We start from the raw sequence: 17,915 nt of genomic DNA, 5'->3' as shown, positions 1-17,915 counted from the left end.
GATATGAAGTTTTCCGCAAGTGTCTCTGCTCAGTTGGAGCAGGAGACCTCTGGGAGCAAACACTCACTGGTCGTGTCATCAGAGCCAGTTCGGATCCCTTCGGATCCAACGATGTGTCAAGGGGCCTTGGCTCAGGTGCGTTCGGCTCCAACCTCTGCTTCAGAACTTCCGTCTTCTGTGCCAAGGATTTTTATGGATTCAACATCTGTGTTATTGAGTCTGGAGAGTTTTTCAGAGCAGGGATGGTCTGCTTTTGAAGTTGAGGAGGGTGATGACTGCTTCCCAGTCCCAGGCGCAGTATACCTCGGAGCTTCCTCCCTGTTCTGTGCAAATGTCTTTGCCTCTTAACTCCCACCCACAGGACTGCAGGGACCAAGGCCTCAGGGTGTTTCCCAGGGACCTCCCTCCTCTTCCAAGACTTCCCCAGAGGTCCCCACTGAGGAAGTTCCTCGGAAAAGAACATGCAAGAAGAAGTATCTCGACTCTCTTGAAGAGTCAGTCACTTCAGACACCGATCTTGATGAAGCAGAAAGGTCCCCATGGTTACCCCTTGAGAACATCTCCTTTGGAGACATCCTGAAAATCTTGAAACAGAGGGGTGACTGGCAGTCCTCCTCCCCTTTAGCAGAGGAGTCGATATTCCTGAAGGCCTTAGGTTCTCGCCCTTCAACCTCCTTGGTGACACTGCCTTTCGACTTGCTTATCCATTTAGTTTCTTGGAAGGCCTGGGAGACCCCAGATTCCATAGAACCCACTCCTAGAAGGCCAAATAAGTTCATCACAGCCCCTTCGGACCAGAGTTTTCTTACAAAGGGTGTACCAGTGGATGTCATGGTTGTGGTGGCTGCCACTAAGAAGGAACTTTCTGAGACCAGTTCCTCTATCCATCCTCCTAATAAGGATTCCAGGACGATGGATAGATTTTGGAAGCGCATCTTCTCTTCAGCGGCTTTTACCTTGAGATCGCTGAATTACCTAACTCACTTCACCAGACTTCAGAGGGACCTGCAAAAAGAATGATCAGACTCCTTCTTTAATTTCTACAAATCTTTTGGATTTCTAATACCATGATGGGAATGGACCCCATTCCTAAATTGAAGTACGATTAAAGTTCATGAAATTAGTATTGTTTCAGTCTTTAATGTCAGCCAGAAGTGCTCTTTGAAGCACCCGCAAAGTGCCCAGTAATGACGACTCCTGCAATTCGTGTGGGGTTACATGGATTGGTAACATATCTAAATACAATTTTAGATTATTTTTTATAAGACACGTTGCTCCTCCTATGATTGGAACTGTCTGGGTATCTTTCTTCCACATTGCTCTTGTTTCTGCATGCAGATCCTGATATTTTATGGCCTCCTCCAGGGGGCTGTAGCTGATGCGGTGGCAGATGAGATCAGTGCACAGCTCGCTACCCGATGGTCAACTCGTCCATGAGACTCATTTCATATGCAGCAGATGGAGTGAGTAGGGCGGGGTGGGTTCAGGCCTTTGCGATTTTATTTAAGTCTTCCTTTATTAACGCTCCCTTCAATGACTCATCTCTCTTTGGGCCAAAAGTCAAAGAAACTCTAACTCGGTGTGAGCAGGAAGTTAAGACTTTGTCTGCCATTGGAGTACGTTTTTCCACACCCACAGTTCCAGAGAATCCTTCTTTGGTAAACCCTTTCAGCGCTCCTGATGGACTGCTCAACTGCTCGCCTCTGGAGGCAGTCGGGGGACAGTTGTTGCTGCACATCAATACCTGGCAACGAATTGCTAATGATAAATGGGTGCAGGACAGTAGTATCCAGGAGTTATGCGATTCCCTTTTCTCTTCCCAGTCCCATAAACAAAACTATCCCAGACATTCCACCCAGTCAGCGGGAACAAGCAATGTTAGAAATTCAAATGTTTTTAGAAAAAAAGAGTCATCCAAGAAGTCCCCGTAGGCCAGAGAGGATCCGGAACTTACTCAAGATTCTTTTTAGTTCCAAAAAAGACAGGAGACTGAGACCAATATTGGATCTCAGCAGACTGAACAGGTTGGTGAAAAAAAAAAAAAAAACTGTTTTGGACTGTGACACTGCAGTCAGTACTTCCATTCCTGGAAAAAGACAATTGGATGTGCTCAATAGACCTTCAGGATGAGTACTACCACATTTTGATGGAGAGGCAGTCCAGAAGGTTTTTACGGTTCCGGCTAGGAGACTGTCACTTCCAGTTTCGAGCTCTGCACTTTGGTCTCACCACAGTCCCCAGAGTGTTCACCAAATGCATGGCAGTAGTGGGTGCTCACCTCAGATGCCGAGGATTCTGGGTGTTTCTGTATCTGGATGACTCGCTCATAACTGCCCTGACCAGGCATCTCCTGCTACAAGCCAGAACCGACACACTTCATCTCTGTCCCTCCCTGGGAATTACTGTAAATTACAACAAATCTGGTCTAGAGCCATCTCAAAAATTAATCCTTATAGAAGCAGAGATAGACACCACATCGCTCATAGCAAGACTCCCTCCCAACGGACTACACAACCTTTGACTACATGTCAGATTGCTAATCAACAAGACCAAAGCCACTGCAAAACATGTCCAACAGGTGTAAGGGAAAATGGAAGCATTCTTCGTACTTATTCCTCTTGCTCGTTTACATATGAATCTTCAGTGGCTACTTTCCACACAGTGATCAGTACTGGAATTACCAATGTCGCACAAAATTCTCATATCCAAATTATGCAAAAGGGATTTTGAGTGGTGGATCCACTCCCCTTTTGTGTCTCAAGGCTGTCCCTTTATTCCCCCTCAACCTCAGGCCACGCTGACCATGGATGTTTCTCAGATGGGGGGGGGGTCATTATCTGGGGAAGACAGTCCAAGGCACCTGACGAGAATGAGGCTCACTTGCATATAAATATTTTGTTGAGAGCAGTGCTTTTGGCTTGCAAGCGTTTCAGGACTCTCTCCCTCTAGGAGCAATATCAGTTCAGTTGGACAATATGTCGGTAGTCTGGTGCATAAACAAACTAGGGGGAACCAGATCATATCCCCTTTGTCGAGAATCTCTAAGGGTTTGGCAATGGGCACTGTCCTCCAACCACTGTCTGATTGCAACGCACATCCCTGGAAGTCCAACGTGATTCCAGGCAAACTGAGCAGGGCAATTTTTATGGCCACACGATTGGTCCCTCAGTCAGAAAGTAAAGGAAAAGATCTTCCGAAAATAAGGCCACCCTTACTGCGACCTGTTTGCTTCATCCATCAACGCCAAATGTGGCAACTACTTTGCCCTTATCCGTGTGACGGGAGAGTCACCAAGGGATGCACTGGTTCATAATTGACCTCAGGGACTCCTATATGCTTTTCCACCAATCCCTGTAATACCTGTAATATTACAGAAAACAAGCTTGTTGGAGACCACGTTAATCCTGATTTTGCTCCCTATTGGCCTTAACAAATCTGGTTTCTCTTTCTGCAGCCTCATCTTCGGGACAGACCATGGATTATGGACCCAGCTCCAGACCTGTTGAAGCATCCGTCAGGGATGGCACATCCCAATCTTCACAACTTCAAATTGACAGCTTGACTGCTCCATTTCCCTTGATTGCCATGTATCCTCATCTATCCTCTCCAGTGAAACATATTCTGCTATCTTCTCATAAGTTTTCTACATGCAGACCTTACATAGAAAATGGAATATATTTGCATCATGGATGACTGAAAACCATTTGGTCCCTTTTTCTGCACCCATTCATTCAATACTGGAATTTCTAACCAAACTTTTTCATGAAGGTGCAGCTGTGCCTCTACTGTTGGGGTCCAAATGGCAGAAATATCACTTTCATGTTGGTGATCATGGATCTTCAATAATGTTACAGAGACTCTGCAAACCCTTTCTTGAAAGGAACAATGATGATTAACCACCTTATAAAAACCCAACTCCTCCCTGGGAACTAAATTTCATATTAACAAATATTTCTTTCCCCTTTGAACCTTCAGCCACCTGTGATCTAAAGTTCTTGTCCTGAAAGACGATTTTTAGTAGCCATTACCTCAGCCTGAAGAATCTCAGAGCTACAGGCTTTATGTGCTACATCACCTTATCTAATTTTTCATAAAGATAGAGTTTCTGTCTGCACTAATCCAGCCTTTCTTCCTGAAGTAGTGTTGGAAAATAACTTAAATCAGACTATTGAGCTACCATATTTTCCCCCGATTTCCAGAACAAAGGGGAGTACTCTTTGTATCTTCTGGATGTACATAGACAGTTACATTTTTAAGAACTTCAGGAAGTCGGACCAATTGTTCATATCCTACTCTGAAACTAGGAGTGGCCCTCCAGTTTCAAAAGTCACTTTATCTAGATGGCTAACTTTGTGTATATGCTACATCTATGATTCAAAAAATAGACCTCTTCCCTTTCCTGTTAGAGCTTACTCTATCGGAGCAGTAGCGACATCTGTAGCCTTTCAAGCAAGAATACCTTTGGATGATATTTGTGCTGCGGCTACATGGGCAAACCCGCATACCTTTATTACTCATTGCAAAGTGGATTTGGCTTCCAAGAGTAGGACTTCCTTTGGTTCTATGATTCTGAGGAATATTCTCCGATGAGCCACCTAGGAGTTTGGTTGCATTGGACACTGTCCCATAAGTGAGAATAAAGGTGAGACTGACAACAACGCATAAAGTTATGTTCTTACCATAACGTTCCATGTGTGTTGTCCATCTTGTCCTTTATTTTCACAACCCACCCTCCATGCCCCCTGCCAAAACTCTTAGAAGACTGAGTGGACACTGACATTAGGGATCACCATAGCCTCAGAGATGCAGACATTGTTCCATAAAGTGTATAGATACTATAAGGATTAGTCATTTCTTATAAGTGGCAAACAAGATCTTAGAAAGTTGGGGAGCTGCATTATGAGTATGGAAGGAGGGCCCACAAGCTGTACTGAAGACCTCACACTATTGGAAAGGCAGAAACGGATCCGACACATCAGGTCCGACCCATAAGTGAGAATAAAGGATGAGATGGACAACACGCATGGAACGTTCTGGTAAGAACATAACTTTTTTCAAGCTCATTCCTCTAGAGCCATAGCGACCTCCTCAGTCTTTCAGTCCAGAGCGTCCATGGATGACATTTGTGCAACAGCAACCTTGGCTACCCCTCGTATCTTCATTACTCATTGCAGATTGAATTTGGTCTTTAGGGGTAGGGCCTCCTTTGGTACAATGTTTCTGAAGAATATCCTTCCATAAGGCCACCCAGGAAAAATGAAGCTGGGGACTCTACCCCATATGTGAGGATAAAATGAAAATTGACATCATCAGATATGCACTCACCATAATGTTCCATCTGTGTTGTCCATTTTCATTTTTTCCTGAACAACCCACCCACCATCCCCCTGTCCCTTCCTTTGTTCTTAGGTGAGCGAGTAGACCTAAATTTGATAATTTACTAATTTCAAATGCCAGGAATGGTCTTACCCTTGTCCAAGATTATTTTCTATTGTTCTCAGCAAGTAAGATCTGAGGTGATTGGAAAGAGGCATTATGGCCAGGATAGGGAGCTCGCAAGCTTTTTGGTCGTCATAAGCTGTTGCAATGGCCTACTCTCTACCAGGGGATCAGATCCGAACCCATATGCGAGGAAAAAAATTAAAATGGGCAACACAGATGGAACGTTATGGTGAGTACATAACTATTTTTTATTGTCTTTTTCATTGGCATCCATTCTTGTATCTTGCCATATTTTGGGCCTGTGTTTTGTTTCTATTTCTCCCCGATGTTAACCTCCTCCCCTTATGATTCATTTTGGTTGAAAAATGTTTACTAAATCTCATAAAAATATATGTACATTCAAATATGGTATTTAGTAGTTTTTTTGTGTTAAATGTAATTTGTCATAGCTGTATAGTTTTGGTTGACATAGGTTCATAGGTAGATACTAGGCTATCTGTCCTAGGGCATTTATAAGCCTAGCCAGAGTGTATTTGGCTTCCGCCTCCCTATTAGATTAGCCTACTGTGCCTCCATAAAGTAGGTCACAGAAGGTGCCCTTTTAAGATTAGTTTACTGTGCCTCTGTCTAGCAGGGACACAGGAGAGATCCCAGGGGTGAATTTGCAATTTCCCATCCACGCGTCCAAATTTTGCTTGCAGGGTCAGTGAGGGGCTATGTCTAACATGAATTAGGATTCTATTCCAGAGTGAGGGGAGCCTCTGGGAAATGAATCTGTCCCTCCAGCATATCCTATTTATGTTTGTGCTGAGGTTTAGGTCCCTGGAGCGTGTAGCTCTAAGGGACTTGGATTTTTTGAGGTGGAGCATGTCCATTAATTCTGGGTTTGACATGGCTTTGTATGTCAGGCATAGATCGCCTCTGAGTAGGTGGTAAGCAACTGAGTAGAGCTGGAGTTTCTTTAGTCGAGCTGCATAGGACATCTGTTTGTAGCCCATGATCCTCTTGGTGAGGTACTTTTGGGGTCTCTCCAGTTGCTGCAGGTGTCGGGTAAGGTACATCCCAAAAGGGGCATTGTATTCAATTATGGGCCTGATGAGTGACGAGTAGAGGGGCACAATAACGTCCTCTTGATCTAGATGCGAACCCTTTCATGATAAGGTGGGCTATATAGAAGGTCTTTCTAACCACTTTGGCAATGTGATTATCAAAGGAGAGATTACTATCTACGTTGGTCCCCAAATCTCTAATTATTTCTTTTGTACTTAATAGATTACCACCTATGTGGTAATTTGTGGGCACCTTGTTTTTCCCAAAGGGGATGACTATGCACTTTTTAGCATTTAGCTTGAGGCCGTTGCTCTGGCACCAGGCATCCGTCTCTGTGAGACCCTTTTGGAGGATGCTTGTGTCAGCTGGAGATTCGATTATGGCCTCCAGTTTGCAGTCATCTGCCAACTTTGTCAGTCATAATCCCCCCGTGTTAGCCTGAACCTCAGAGAAGTATATACCGAACAAGAGAGGTCCCAGAACTGAGCCCTGTGGGACGCCACTTGTAACTGGTTTGGATTCGGACATGGCACCTGCGATTCTGACCATGTGGGTTCTATCTCTGAGCCAGTTTGCAACCCATCTTGTGATATAGGGTTGATATTTAAGCTGGTAAGCTTATTTATGATGCCCGAGTGAGGTATTGTGTCGAAGGCTTTTGCGAGGTCCAGGTAGGCTGTGTGGACTACCTTGCCCTCATCTATGGCTTTGGTAACTTTTTCAAAGAAATCAACTAGGTTTAAGAGGCAAGATCTGCCCTTAACAAAGCCGAATTCGGTAGGGTCCAGTGTCTGGAGGCTCCCAATGTCTTTGTTTATGAGTTCCATGATAATATGCTCCATAACTTTACAGACCAGACTAGTCAGGCTTATGGGGCGATAGTTTCCGGGGTCCGTTGTGGCACCACCTTTGTGGAGTGGGACCACTGTAGCTGTACGCCATTCTTTGGGTACATATCCTGTAGTAAGGCTAAGTTTGAACAGTGACTTAATGTGAGGGTTCAGTTCTTCTTGGAGCTCGTGTAAGACACAGCCTGGGACATCGTCCGGTCCCATAGATGCTGTGTTTTTTGCTTTGGAGAGGGCAGTTTTCACCTGTGCATCTGTGATGTCAGGGAGGTTACATTCAGTTCGGATAGGCGTTTGCTCCTTTGGGGGGAAGGGGGGAGAGTTTGCTCTGAATCTGTCTGGCAGGATGTTGGCTATGTCTGTAGGTTCTGTATATTTTGTACCATTATGCAACAATTCAGAGCATATCTGGAAGTTTCCACCCATGTTTCTGACATAACTGAGGAAGGCCTTGTGATTATCTTTAGTGTCTAGGGCAATTTTTCTTTCGAAACTGGCCTTTGATAGTTTTATGAGGGATCAAAGTTTCTTGCTGATACTGATCAGAGATGCCTTCCCTTTTTGGGATTTTGCTCTGTCATGTAGTAGCTTCCTCCTTCTGTTGTATAGCTTATTTATGGCCGGGGTCCATCAGACCGGTCTCCGGTTTTTGGAGGAGTGAGTCTTGGTTTTATTTGGGATAGCACGATCCATGCATTCCTGCAGGTGCTCATAGAATGCATTTGTAAAGGATTCTGCGGATTGGGCAGTATTATCCTCTGGCCCAGGGGCTTTGAAGGATTCCACCTCAGTCTTGAGAAGTGCAAAGTTGGCTTTGGCGAAATTCTTTACAGTAATTTCCTTGGCTGGGGGTGGGGACGGGATATGGATGTCCAGGGAAATTTGTTTATTGTCTGATCTTACCAATGAGGGGTTTACCTCTATTTATTTATTTTTATTGATTTATTTAAATTTGTTGACCGGGAGTGCCCGACTGGACGTGGGTCCATTTTCAGCGGAGGCCCGGGGAGAAAAGCTCCACAGTAAAATAAACAGACAGTAGTTACATTGGATTACATAGCGATTAACAATTTAACATAGAAATTACTTACAACATATTTACAGATGAAGAACATAGTACATCAGTAGACAACTAGAATCTTTATCTGTGAAGTACATAACAGGCATTAACAAATGTAACAATGAGAAGTTCCTGCTGTATAATAAGTACTAGGCTTATGAGCATCTGAGCTTGCTATAATCAAGGTAGTTAGTGGAGTGGAAAGAAAGGTAGTAGTTGGATGGGGTGGATGATATTAGAGTGGGAGTTGCAAGGGCATAGCCAGCATGTTTTTAGGTGCGCTTTTAATAAAGTTTTGAAGTTGGTGCATGACGGTACGGAGATAATTGTGGGTGGGAGTGAGTTCCATAATTTGGCTATGACGCAAGAGAATAGTGCTTCACCAGCAGAGTTATTGGCTTTAGTGATCTGCAAGTGATTTTTGTTGCTGGATCTTAGTGGTTTGGTGGTGCGATAGGGTTGGAGTAGATCCTGGAGGGATAGGACATTTAGTGGATGGTTTACTAGTTTGTGGGCGAGTGATAGTTGATACCACTGAAGGAGATGAGGGAGTTCAAGCCAGCCCAGTTCAGCAAGTAAGAGACAGTGGTGACTATGGTAGGATGCCCCTGTGGCGAATTTGGCGATTTTGTTGTAGCAGGTCTCTAGCTTGTTTAGATCACATTGCCTTAGGTTGGTATATACTGGAGAGGCATAAAGTAGGGTGGAGATAAGGTGGGAATTTGCTATTGAAATCTTTGCTGCTTTGGTGAGAAATTGTTTATTTCTGTATAACGCTCCTAGTTTTTTGTAGACTTTTTTCATGGTCATGGATATGTGAATGTCAAATTTTAGTTTATTGTCTATTTCCACTCCTAGCAATTTGGTGTGTTCAGTTGGGTATATAGTGGTGTTGTCTTTTGCTGTGATGTTAAAGTGAGAGTTGTTTTGAGTATGTTTGGTGGGTTGGAAGATGAGTAGTTTAGTTTTGTTTGGGTTGAGTATTAATTGGGCATCGGATAACCATGTTTCAACAGAGGAAAAGGCTTCCTGTGTGATTTTTTGCAGTTTGGGTAGGGACTGGGCTGAGCAGATGATGGTCAAGTCATCTGCGTATTGGATGAGTGTGCCATGTTTGGTGGCAGAGGCTAGATTATTGGTGTAAACAGAGAAGAGTAGGGGTCCAAGGATGGATCCTTGGGGAACCCCTGTGGAAACAGGTAGTTGGAGAGATATGTCATTCTGCCATACAACGGACTGTTGGCGGTCAGACAGGTAACTCTGAAACCAGTTGGTGACTGATTGTGAGAAGGATAGGTTATTGAGGACAGAGATAAGTTGTTTGTGTTGGGACCATGTCAAATGCTTTAGATAGGTCTAGGAAAGTAGCAGAGGAGAGATATCCATTGTTTTTATGCTGAAGGATAGTGTTAGTAAAGGAGAGTAAGGCAGTGGTGGTGCTATGGTTTGGTCAGAAACCATGCTGAGTACTGGAAAGGAGGTTGTTAGTAAGGAGGTAGTCCTCTGGTGTGGAACATAGAGTCCCCATGTTGGTGATGACCAGGTCCAATATGTGGTTCCCTCTTGTGGGAGTGGTGACCAGTTGTTCAATTGCGTTAGAGTTTATAAATTCAAGGAACCGTTGGGCGAGGGTGTTTGGGCTTGAGTAGTTTTCCCAGTCAATGTTTGAGTAGTTGAAGTCACTCAATAACATAGTGTTTGGAGAGACCTTCATATTCTCCAGTGTTCTCAGGAATGCCAAGTGGGGTTCCTGTAATAGGGAGGGAGTTCTGTAGCAGGCTACAAACTGAAAGGCAGTTTTGCCCGCTGTTAGTTGCACATGGATGGTTTCCGATGCTTTGTGCAGTGCCACTAACCTGGAGGTGTAGGTATCTTTGATGAATATAGATACTCCCCCTCCTTTTGTGCTTCGGTTTGAGTTTTGGGGCCGAAACGCATGTTATGAGTTATAACTTGGTAGTGCTGGGGTGCTCTCAGGAGCCTTGAACCTTAAATGCTCAACATGTACTGTATAGATATGATTCCATTATGATAGCTTCAGTCTCAGCCTCTTAAAATTCAAATTGTGACTCCCTCCTGCACGAAACTAATACCTGAAATACCCAAGTGCTCTAAACTTATGTCCATCTAGCCATGCTTAAGAGTTGCATCTGATTCCTTTGCCAATCCCTTGAGCAGTTGCAATCATCTGTGGAGTTTACTAGGCAAGTAGAGAATGGAAATAGATGGACAGACCTTTATTCGATATCTCTCACACATAGTCGCTTAAGTACACTCGCACACCCATATACACACCTAGGGACAGTGTAGATTTGCTTTTCCACTTATGGTATGTCTTTGAGAGGTGGAAGGAAATGGGACTGTTTAGAGAAAACTTGATGCAAATGCATGCAATCTCCACATACAAGGTACCTCAGCCAAGAATCTAATGAGAGGAAACCTCTTTCTGTGATGCAACAGTACTACTCATTGCACTAGATGTATATATTGTTGTTTGGATTATATATGTATATTGTGTGTGTGTGTGTGTGTGTGTGTGTGTGTGTGTGTGTGTGTGTGTGTGTGTGTGTGTGTATGTATGTATGTACATATATATATATATATATATATATATATATATATATGTATATATGTATATAAATAATCTCCACACACACACACACGGCGTACATACTCATTAGTTTAACAATGTAAACTTAGACCTGTTGCATGTGTTTTTTTTGTTTTTTTTTTGTTTTTTGCAGGGGCAAGTCTTTGACACCACGACCCATGACTTATTGTTACTTTGAGGTTGCTGTCTCCCTGAGAAGGGGCCATCAAAAAAATAAGTCAAGTGCCACTCTTTCATCAGGATGCTTTGATCTTGAATCACACAGAAAGACAGAATATACAAGCCTTCATACCTCACTATATATTGGCTTAGAAGCAAACTTGTTTGAGCTCTTAAAATCTCAGGCGTATATGTTGGGAGACAATATATAATGGTGAATCTATTCTTCACCCTTCAGGTTCAGCCTTGAAAACAGAGATCTTAACTAGTCTGCATTACCATTTCCATATGACAGTTTAGCACAAAGGGTCTTGGGATAAGCTTTCATTGAGTTTCTTCCTTTGGTCCTGGGTGTGATTTTACTATTTTATTGTGAATAAATCACTTAACCTTTCAGTACTTCTAGATCACACCTAAAAGTCAGTATTGCAGTTTTTGTTTATGCTGTATACTGTTTTTTTTTCATAAATAGAAGTCAGTAAAATCTTAACTTTTGAAAAAGTGTAATTTCCTGTTTTTTCTTTGAATTTTCTGTAACAAAACTGCAAACATTTCGTCACAAATATATTTTTTGTTTTAGGATCTGACAGAGGAAAAGATGAAACAGCTGAGAATAGAGATGATCAGGTACCTTCTCTGTCAAAAAGCAAGGTATGTTCTTTGACTTTGCTTTAACCCTGGTTATTTTATTGTATATACATACATATCTTTAATAGCTGTCTTGTGTTCAGTTTAATCTGATGTCATTTTAATTCAGATGTTCATCTGTCCAGTTATGGCTTGGATCTAGTCTGCTAAACCATATTTATGAACCACGTAGCAGGCACATTAAGATTAATAAGAGCTAAAGTTTTTGTGAGTTGTACAGATCTTTTTTCCCTTAGCAAAATGTACATGAGCCTGTTAAGCTTCTGCTTAATAAACAGAATTGATAGAAGCTATGTTTTGTTTATACATTTAATCTTTATTTTGTTATAGCATTTGGTTTATTCCTACAGGCAAGGCCCCTTGCAATCCAAAAATGAAGTACCCAAGACGTCAAGGCAAAGAAAGTTTATTTACATAAAACGGCAACACCACATGTACCAACACCATGGTGTTGGTACATGTGACGTTGCCGTTTTATGTAAATAAACTTGATCTGTAGTCCTGTCTCACCTTCATTCTTACATATGGGTTCGGAGCTCATCCTCAGCTCCGACTCGGCCTATTACAAAGCTCAAAGTCTCTTAGTTGGCTTGTGGCTAGGTAGGTATCCCATAGTTTACTATTACAATCCCCAGATCTCGTTTGCCATGTCTACAAGTTCAGAAGTGCTTCTTGCTTGGTTGTGGCTAAGTTCAAAACTTTTTTTCATTATTATTCACTTTACCGATTCTTTAACTAGTTATCCTAATAGTGTTTAGAAGTGTTTTTTTGCCATTTAATTAGTTTGTTGAGAACTTGTTGGCCCTTGTTCTCCATTTGGTATCCTGTGTGCTAGTTTATAATATCTTTGATATTACGTAGGTCCGCGTTTGTGTTAGGACCTTGTTTTTCTCACATTTTCAACATATATATTGTGTGGAGTGTTTTTTAGCTAGTTTTTGATGCAGGTTATTTCTCTGTAGATCTGTGTTTGTCCATCCTCCCTGTTGTGGTGCCTCCTCCGAGCTGATTTGGGCCTTCGGAGCCGGAGATTTCCGTGCACTTGTTGTGGAACCCTCTGTTCAAGCTACCCCTGTGGCTTTCTCAAAGCAGAGTTCTACTCTGACACCTTCGGCGCCGTCTGTGGTGTCTAGGAGCCAAAGCTTACCGGTCGGCCCCGACAGGGACATTTGGACTCGAACCTCTTCGGTGCCGAGTTTCCCTCTCGGTGCGTCGGCTAGGGTGAGCTCGGACCCTACAGCCATCTCATTGCCGGTCGCTCTTGAGCAGAGGGCTACCTCCGTTTCTTCAGAGCCGGGGCTGTCTTTGAAGCCGGAGAGATCTGCTTTCGAGATGATGAGGAACATGCTGTCTCATTCATCATCTCTGCGCAATTCCCCCTCAAGCACCGACTTGTATCTCAGCATCTTCTCTCTCTCGACAACAGAGACCCGCAGACTCAGGAGCCCCCGTTGGGTGGCCCCCAGTCTTCCGAGACCTCCCCAGAGTACCCTTCTGAGGAGCCCCCGCAGAAGAGGATATGCAAGAGGAAGCATGTTGACTCCCCAGATGAGTTCATCACTTCAGACACTGACCTTGAGGAGTCAGAAGGGTCCCCCAAGTCATCCTCTGATGATGTCTTCTTTATAGACATCTTAGAGATCCTAAAGCAGAGAGGTGGCTGGCAAACTGTCACCCCTTCTGATGAAGAATCAGTGTACCTGAAGGCTTTCGGGTCTCAACCTTCACCCTCTTTGGTGTCTCCACCTTTTGACGAACTCTTAGGCCTGGTTAGGTGAAAGGTGTGGGAAACTCCTGATGCTGTGGAGCCAATCCCCAGAAGACCCAATAAATTTCTCTTTGCCCCAAAAGAGAAAGAGTTTTTGTCCAAGGGCGGGCCTGTAGATGCCATGATGGTGGTGGTGGCCACTAAGATGGAGCTAACAGAGACTTCTTCATCTGTCCATCCGCCGAACAAGGAGTCTCGTATGATGGATAGATACGGGAAGATCGCCGGACTATCTCACACATTTTACTGGGCTTCAGAGAGATCACCTCAAGGAGTTGAGATACTCTTCAAGGTACATCTACTGAAGGAGTCACTGAGAAGGTGACTGCTCAGTTTTCCACCTTAAATTCCATCTTGAACTCCTCCATGAGGCTGATTTCCTATGCACCTGATGGAGCGAGCAGGGCAGTGGGTTCAGGAGTTTCCCTTAGGAGACCCTCATGGATGCGCTTATGTAATTTTGCGGAGCCTTTCAAATCTAACTTTACCAATGCCCCCTTTGATGGTTCTTCATTGTTTGGACCTAAGGTAAAAGATACACTCACCAGGTGCGAACAAGAAGGGAAAACTCTCTCTGCCATGGGAGTACGTTTTACCGTTCCCTCTAGACCATATCCTAAGGGTCAGAGAAGGTGGTAAGATGTGGTTCAAGAAGTCCCAGAAATTCTTCCCGGATGCACAGGATGACTCCTCCTTCAGAGGCAGAGGAGGAGGTGCTAATGGTAGATGTCACCTTAGAGGCGGGGGGAGGGGGGGTCCGCAAAACCAGGATGGCCGCAATTCATTTTGAGGCCGTCCCTATCAACGCTCCTGATGTGGGGCCGGGCTGCACTTCTCTGGAGCCAGTCGGGGGGGTCGCCTTTCTTTGTATCCAGAAGCCTGGCTAAACATCACCCAAGACAAATGGTACAAAGAATAATCACCAGCGGTTACTCCATACCCCTTTCTCTTCCACCCCACACTCCCAAGAAGTTCCCGGATGTTCTACCCAATCAAGCAACTGTAGAAGTGCAAAAGTTGCTTGCAAAGAGAGACATCTAAAATGTCCCTGCAGACCAGATAGAATTCGGAACTTACTCCAGATTCTTTTTAGTGCCAAAACGTACAGGGGACTGGAGGCCCATCTTGGACCTCAGCAAACTAAATGGATCTGTAAAGAAGGCCAAGTTCCAGATGGTGACACTGCAGTCTGTACTCCCTCTGTTAGAGAAAGACAATTGGATGTGCTCCATAGACCTCCAAGATGTGTACTACCATATAAAAATGGACAGGGCATCGAGGAGTCATTAACACTTCCGGCTGGGAGCCAGTCATTACCAATTTCGTGCTCTGCCCTTTGGTCTCACCACAGGGTGTTCAAATGTATGGCAGTAGTGACAGCTCACCTGAGACGTCAAGAATTCCATGTGTTTCCGTACCTGGATGACTGGCTCCTGACCGCCACCACCAGGCACCTGCTCCTACAAACCAGAGATTACACCATCCAGCTCTGTTCCCAGCTGGGGATTACAATAAATTGGGGAAAGTCTGCCTTATCGCCCTCTCAATTTGTGACTTTTATAGGTGCAGAAATAGACACAGTCACCTTGCTAGCTCATCTACCTGCAGACAGAATTCAAAACCTCAAACAAATTGTCAGTCTACTTCCTCTACAGAAAGTCAAGGCAAAGACAGTGCTGAAACTCTTAGGACCCTGGCCTCCACCATAACACTAGTCCCTCTAGCCAGATTGCATATGCGGGTTCTCCAATGGCTTCTGTCTTCCCAGTGGTCCTTTCAATAGCTGCTTCTATCTCACCATATCATCATAACAGAGTCTTGCAAAAAGGACCTTTGTTGGTGGATTCAACCCAACCAGCTGACAACAGGCACTCCATTCCTTCCTCGCCAACCCGTTGCTACTGTGACCACGGATGCCTCACAGATAGGGTGGGGGGGCATTATCTAGGCAGGGACTGTACAAGGCACATGGCAAGATCACAAGGCTCACCTGCATATCAGTGTCCTAGAGATGAGAGCAGTGCTTCTAGCATTGCAAGCACTTTGACTTTCTTCCTGTAGGGATGGTAGCAATTCAATCGGACAATATGTCACTGGTGTGGTATCTAAACAAGCAAGGAGGAATGAGATCTTATCCCTTTTGTCGAGAGGCTGTTCGTGTTTGTAAGTGGGCAATATCTTTCCAACGCTTTCTAGTAGCAACTCATATCCCGGGGACAACCAGTGTGATAGCCGACAAGCTCAGCAGGGCAATCTTGATGCCTCACAAGTGGTCTTTGATTCAGGAAGTAATGGAACAGATCTTCCGCAAATGGGGACAGCCTTTCTGCTATCTCTTTGCCAGTCTGACCTACTTCTCCCTCATCCCCCTTCCGGGGGAGTCACCGAGAGACGCACTTCTTCACGATTGGCCCGGGACTCCTTTATGCATTCCCTCCCTTTCCGCTCATATCTAAAGTGATACAGAAAGCAAAGTTATTGGGAAGCAAAATGATTTCTCATCACTCCTTACCGGCCTCGTCAGATTTGGTTCCCCTTTCTTGGGCCTCATCTACTAGACGATCCATGGACTCTGGACCCAGTGCCAGACATCTTGACACACATGTCAGGCTCCCTTCACCCCTGCCTCCACACTTGACAGCGTGGCTGCTCCACTTCCATCCCTAGTCAGTCTTCATGATTTTTCACCTGCTGTGACCCACATCCTTACGTCTTTGCATAAACCTTCCACTAAGAAGTTATACACTAGCAAATAGAGGTTTTCTATCTGGGCTAAGGAAAGAAATGTAGATCCTTATACAGCATCCATCCCTATGGTTTTAGAATATTTGTCTGAACTTTTCCATCAGGGATCAACTGCTGCCACAATTAGGGTCCAATTGGCAGCGATATCTAACTTTCATTTGGGACAACATGAATCTAACGTGATGTCCCACAGATTATGTAAAACCTTCCTTAAAGGTGCTACTTTGCTGAGACCTCCCTTTCAGGAACCTGCATCTCCTTGGGATCTAAACTTCGTTCTGTCCAAACTAACTTCCCCGCCGTTTGACCCCACGCATTCGTGTCTATTGAAGTTTCTGTCTTGGAAGACCTTGTTTCTAGTAATCACATCAGCTAGACGAGTATCAGAGTTACACGCACTGTCGATTAAGCCTCCTTATTTGATTTTCCACAAAGACAGAGTTTCCCTTCGTACAAATCCTTCCTTTATCCCTAGAGTTTGCTCTCACACTAATTTGAACCAAACCATAGAATTACCTGTATTTTTCCCTAACCATTCCAACACTGCAGAATACAAATGTCATCAACTCAATGTTCACAGCCAGTTACGGTTCTACCTTCACAGGACTAAGGAATTCAGGAAGTCAGATCAATTGTTTGTGTCCTTTTATGAATCTAGAATAAGTCTGCCAGTCTCTAAAGTGACCCTATCTAATTGGATTTCGAGCTGTATTTCCTTCATTTACTCCTCCAGTGGAAAGACTCTACCGTTCAAGATTAAGGCTCATTCTACAAGATCCCAGTCTACATCTGCTGCCTTCAAAGCCAGAGTTCCAATTGACAGTATCTGTGCAGCAGTAATTTGGGCTATCCCTCATACCTTTATTACTCATTACAAATTGGATCTGACCTCAAGGGGTAGAGTCTCCTTTGGTTCCACAGTACTTAGGAGCATTTTCCCCGTGAGCCACCGAAGAATAAGGTGCTAGGGACGCTGTCCCATATGTAAGAATGAAGGTGAGATAGGACTACAAAACTTAAAGAAGTTATGTACTCACTATAACGTTCCATGTTTGTCGTCCATCTCACCCTTCATTCTTACGAACCCACCCACGTACCCCCGTCCTGAAAGGATCTGGAGACAGGATAGTGTTACCGTGATAGGGTGGAGACCTTTCATTATTGTTGTTCTTTCTGGATAACTTTATTTCTATCTTTCTGTAGTTTGGCAGCAAACAAGTCTGTGCACTATGGGATACCTACCTAGCCACGAGCCAACTAAGAGACTTTGAGCTTTGTAATAGTCCGAGTCAGAGCCGAGGATTGGCTCTGAGCCCATATGTAAGAATGAAAGGAGAGATGGACTACAAACATAGAATGTTATGGTGAGTACATAACTTCATTTTTCTTTGCCTGGACGTCTTGGGTGCTTCGTTTTGGATTCCAAGGGGCCTTGCCTGTGGATTTTTTTTTTTAGTGGTCACCTTGGTTGGCTTTGTTTTAAAGAGCATTTGGTTTATTATTGTTTACAAGATTTTTTGTTCTATTTTGTTTTAATTTGTTCTTATATTGAAGTTCATAGCTTCTGAATATAGAAGTTTGTTA

The 17,915-nt window shown here is 44.0% G+C and overlaps 1 protein-coding gene across 1 annotated transcript in view; it reads left to right on the top strand.

The window, feature by feature from the left end:
- OSBPL8 (oxysterol binding protein like 8) overlaps window positions 1-17,915 on the top strand; it is a 3,324,100-nt gene that overhangs the window by 561,245 nt on the left and 2,744,940 nt on the right. The window contains exon 5 of the mRNA XM_044087980.1: window positions 11,751-11,821. Within this exon, the coding sequence (XP_043943915.1) occupies window positions 11,751-11,821 (71 nt within the window). The remainder of the gene's footprint in view (window positions 1-11,750; window positions 11,822-17,915) is intronic.

Source organism: Protopterus annectens, chromosome 11.part0 (genome assembly GCF_019279795.1).
Source record: "Protopterus annectens isolate FY-2018-M chromosome 11.part0, PAN1.0, whole genome shotgun sequence".
Classification (NCBI taxonomy): Eukaryota; Metazoa; Chordata; order Ceratodontiformes; family Protopteridae; genus Protopterus; species Protopterus annectens.
This window is presented reverse-complemented; position numbering and strand designations above follow the sequence as displayed.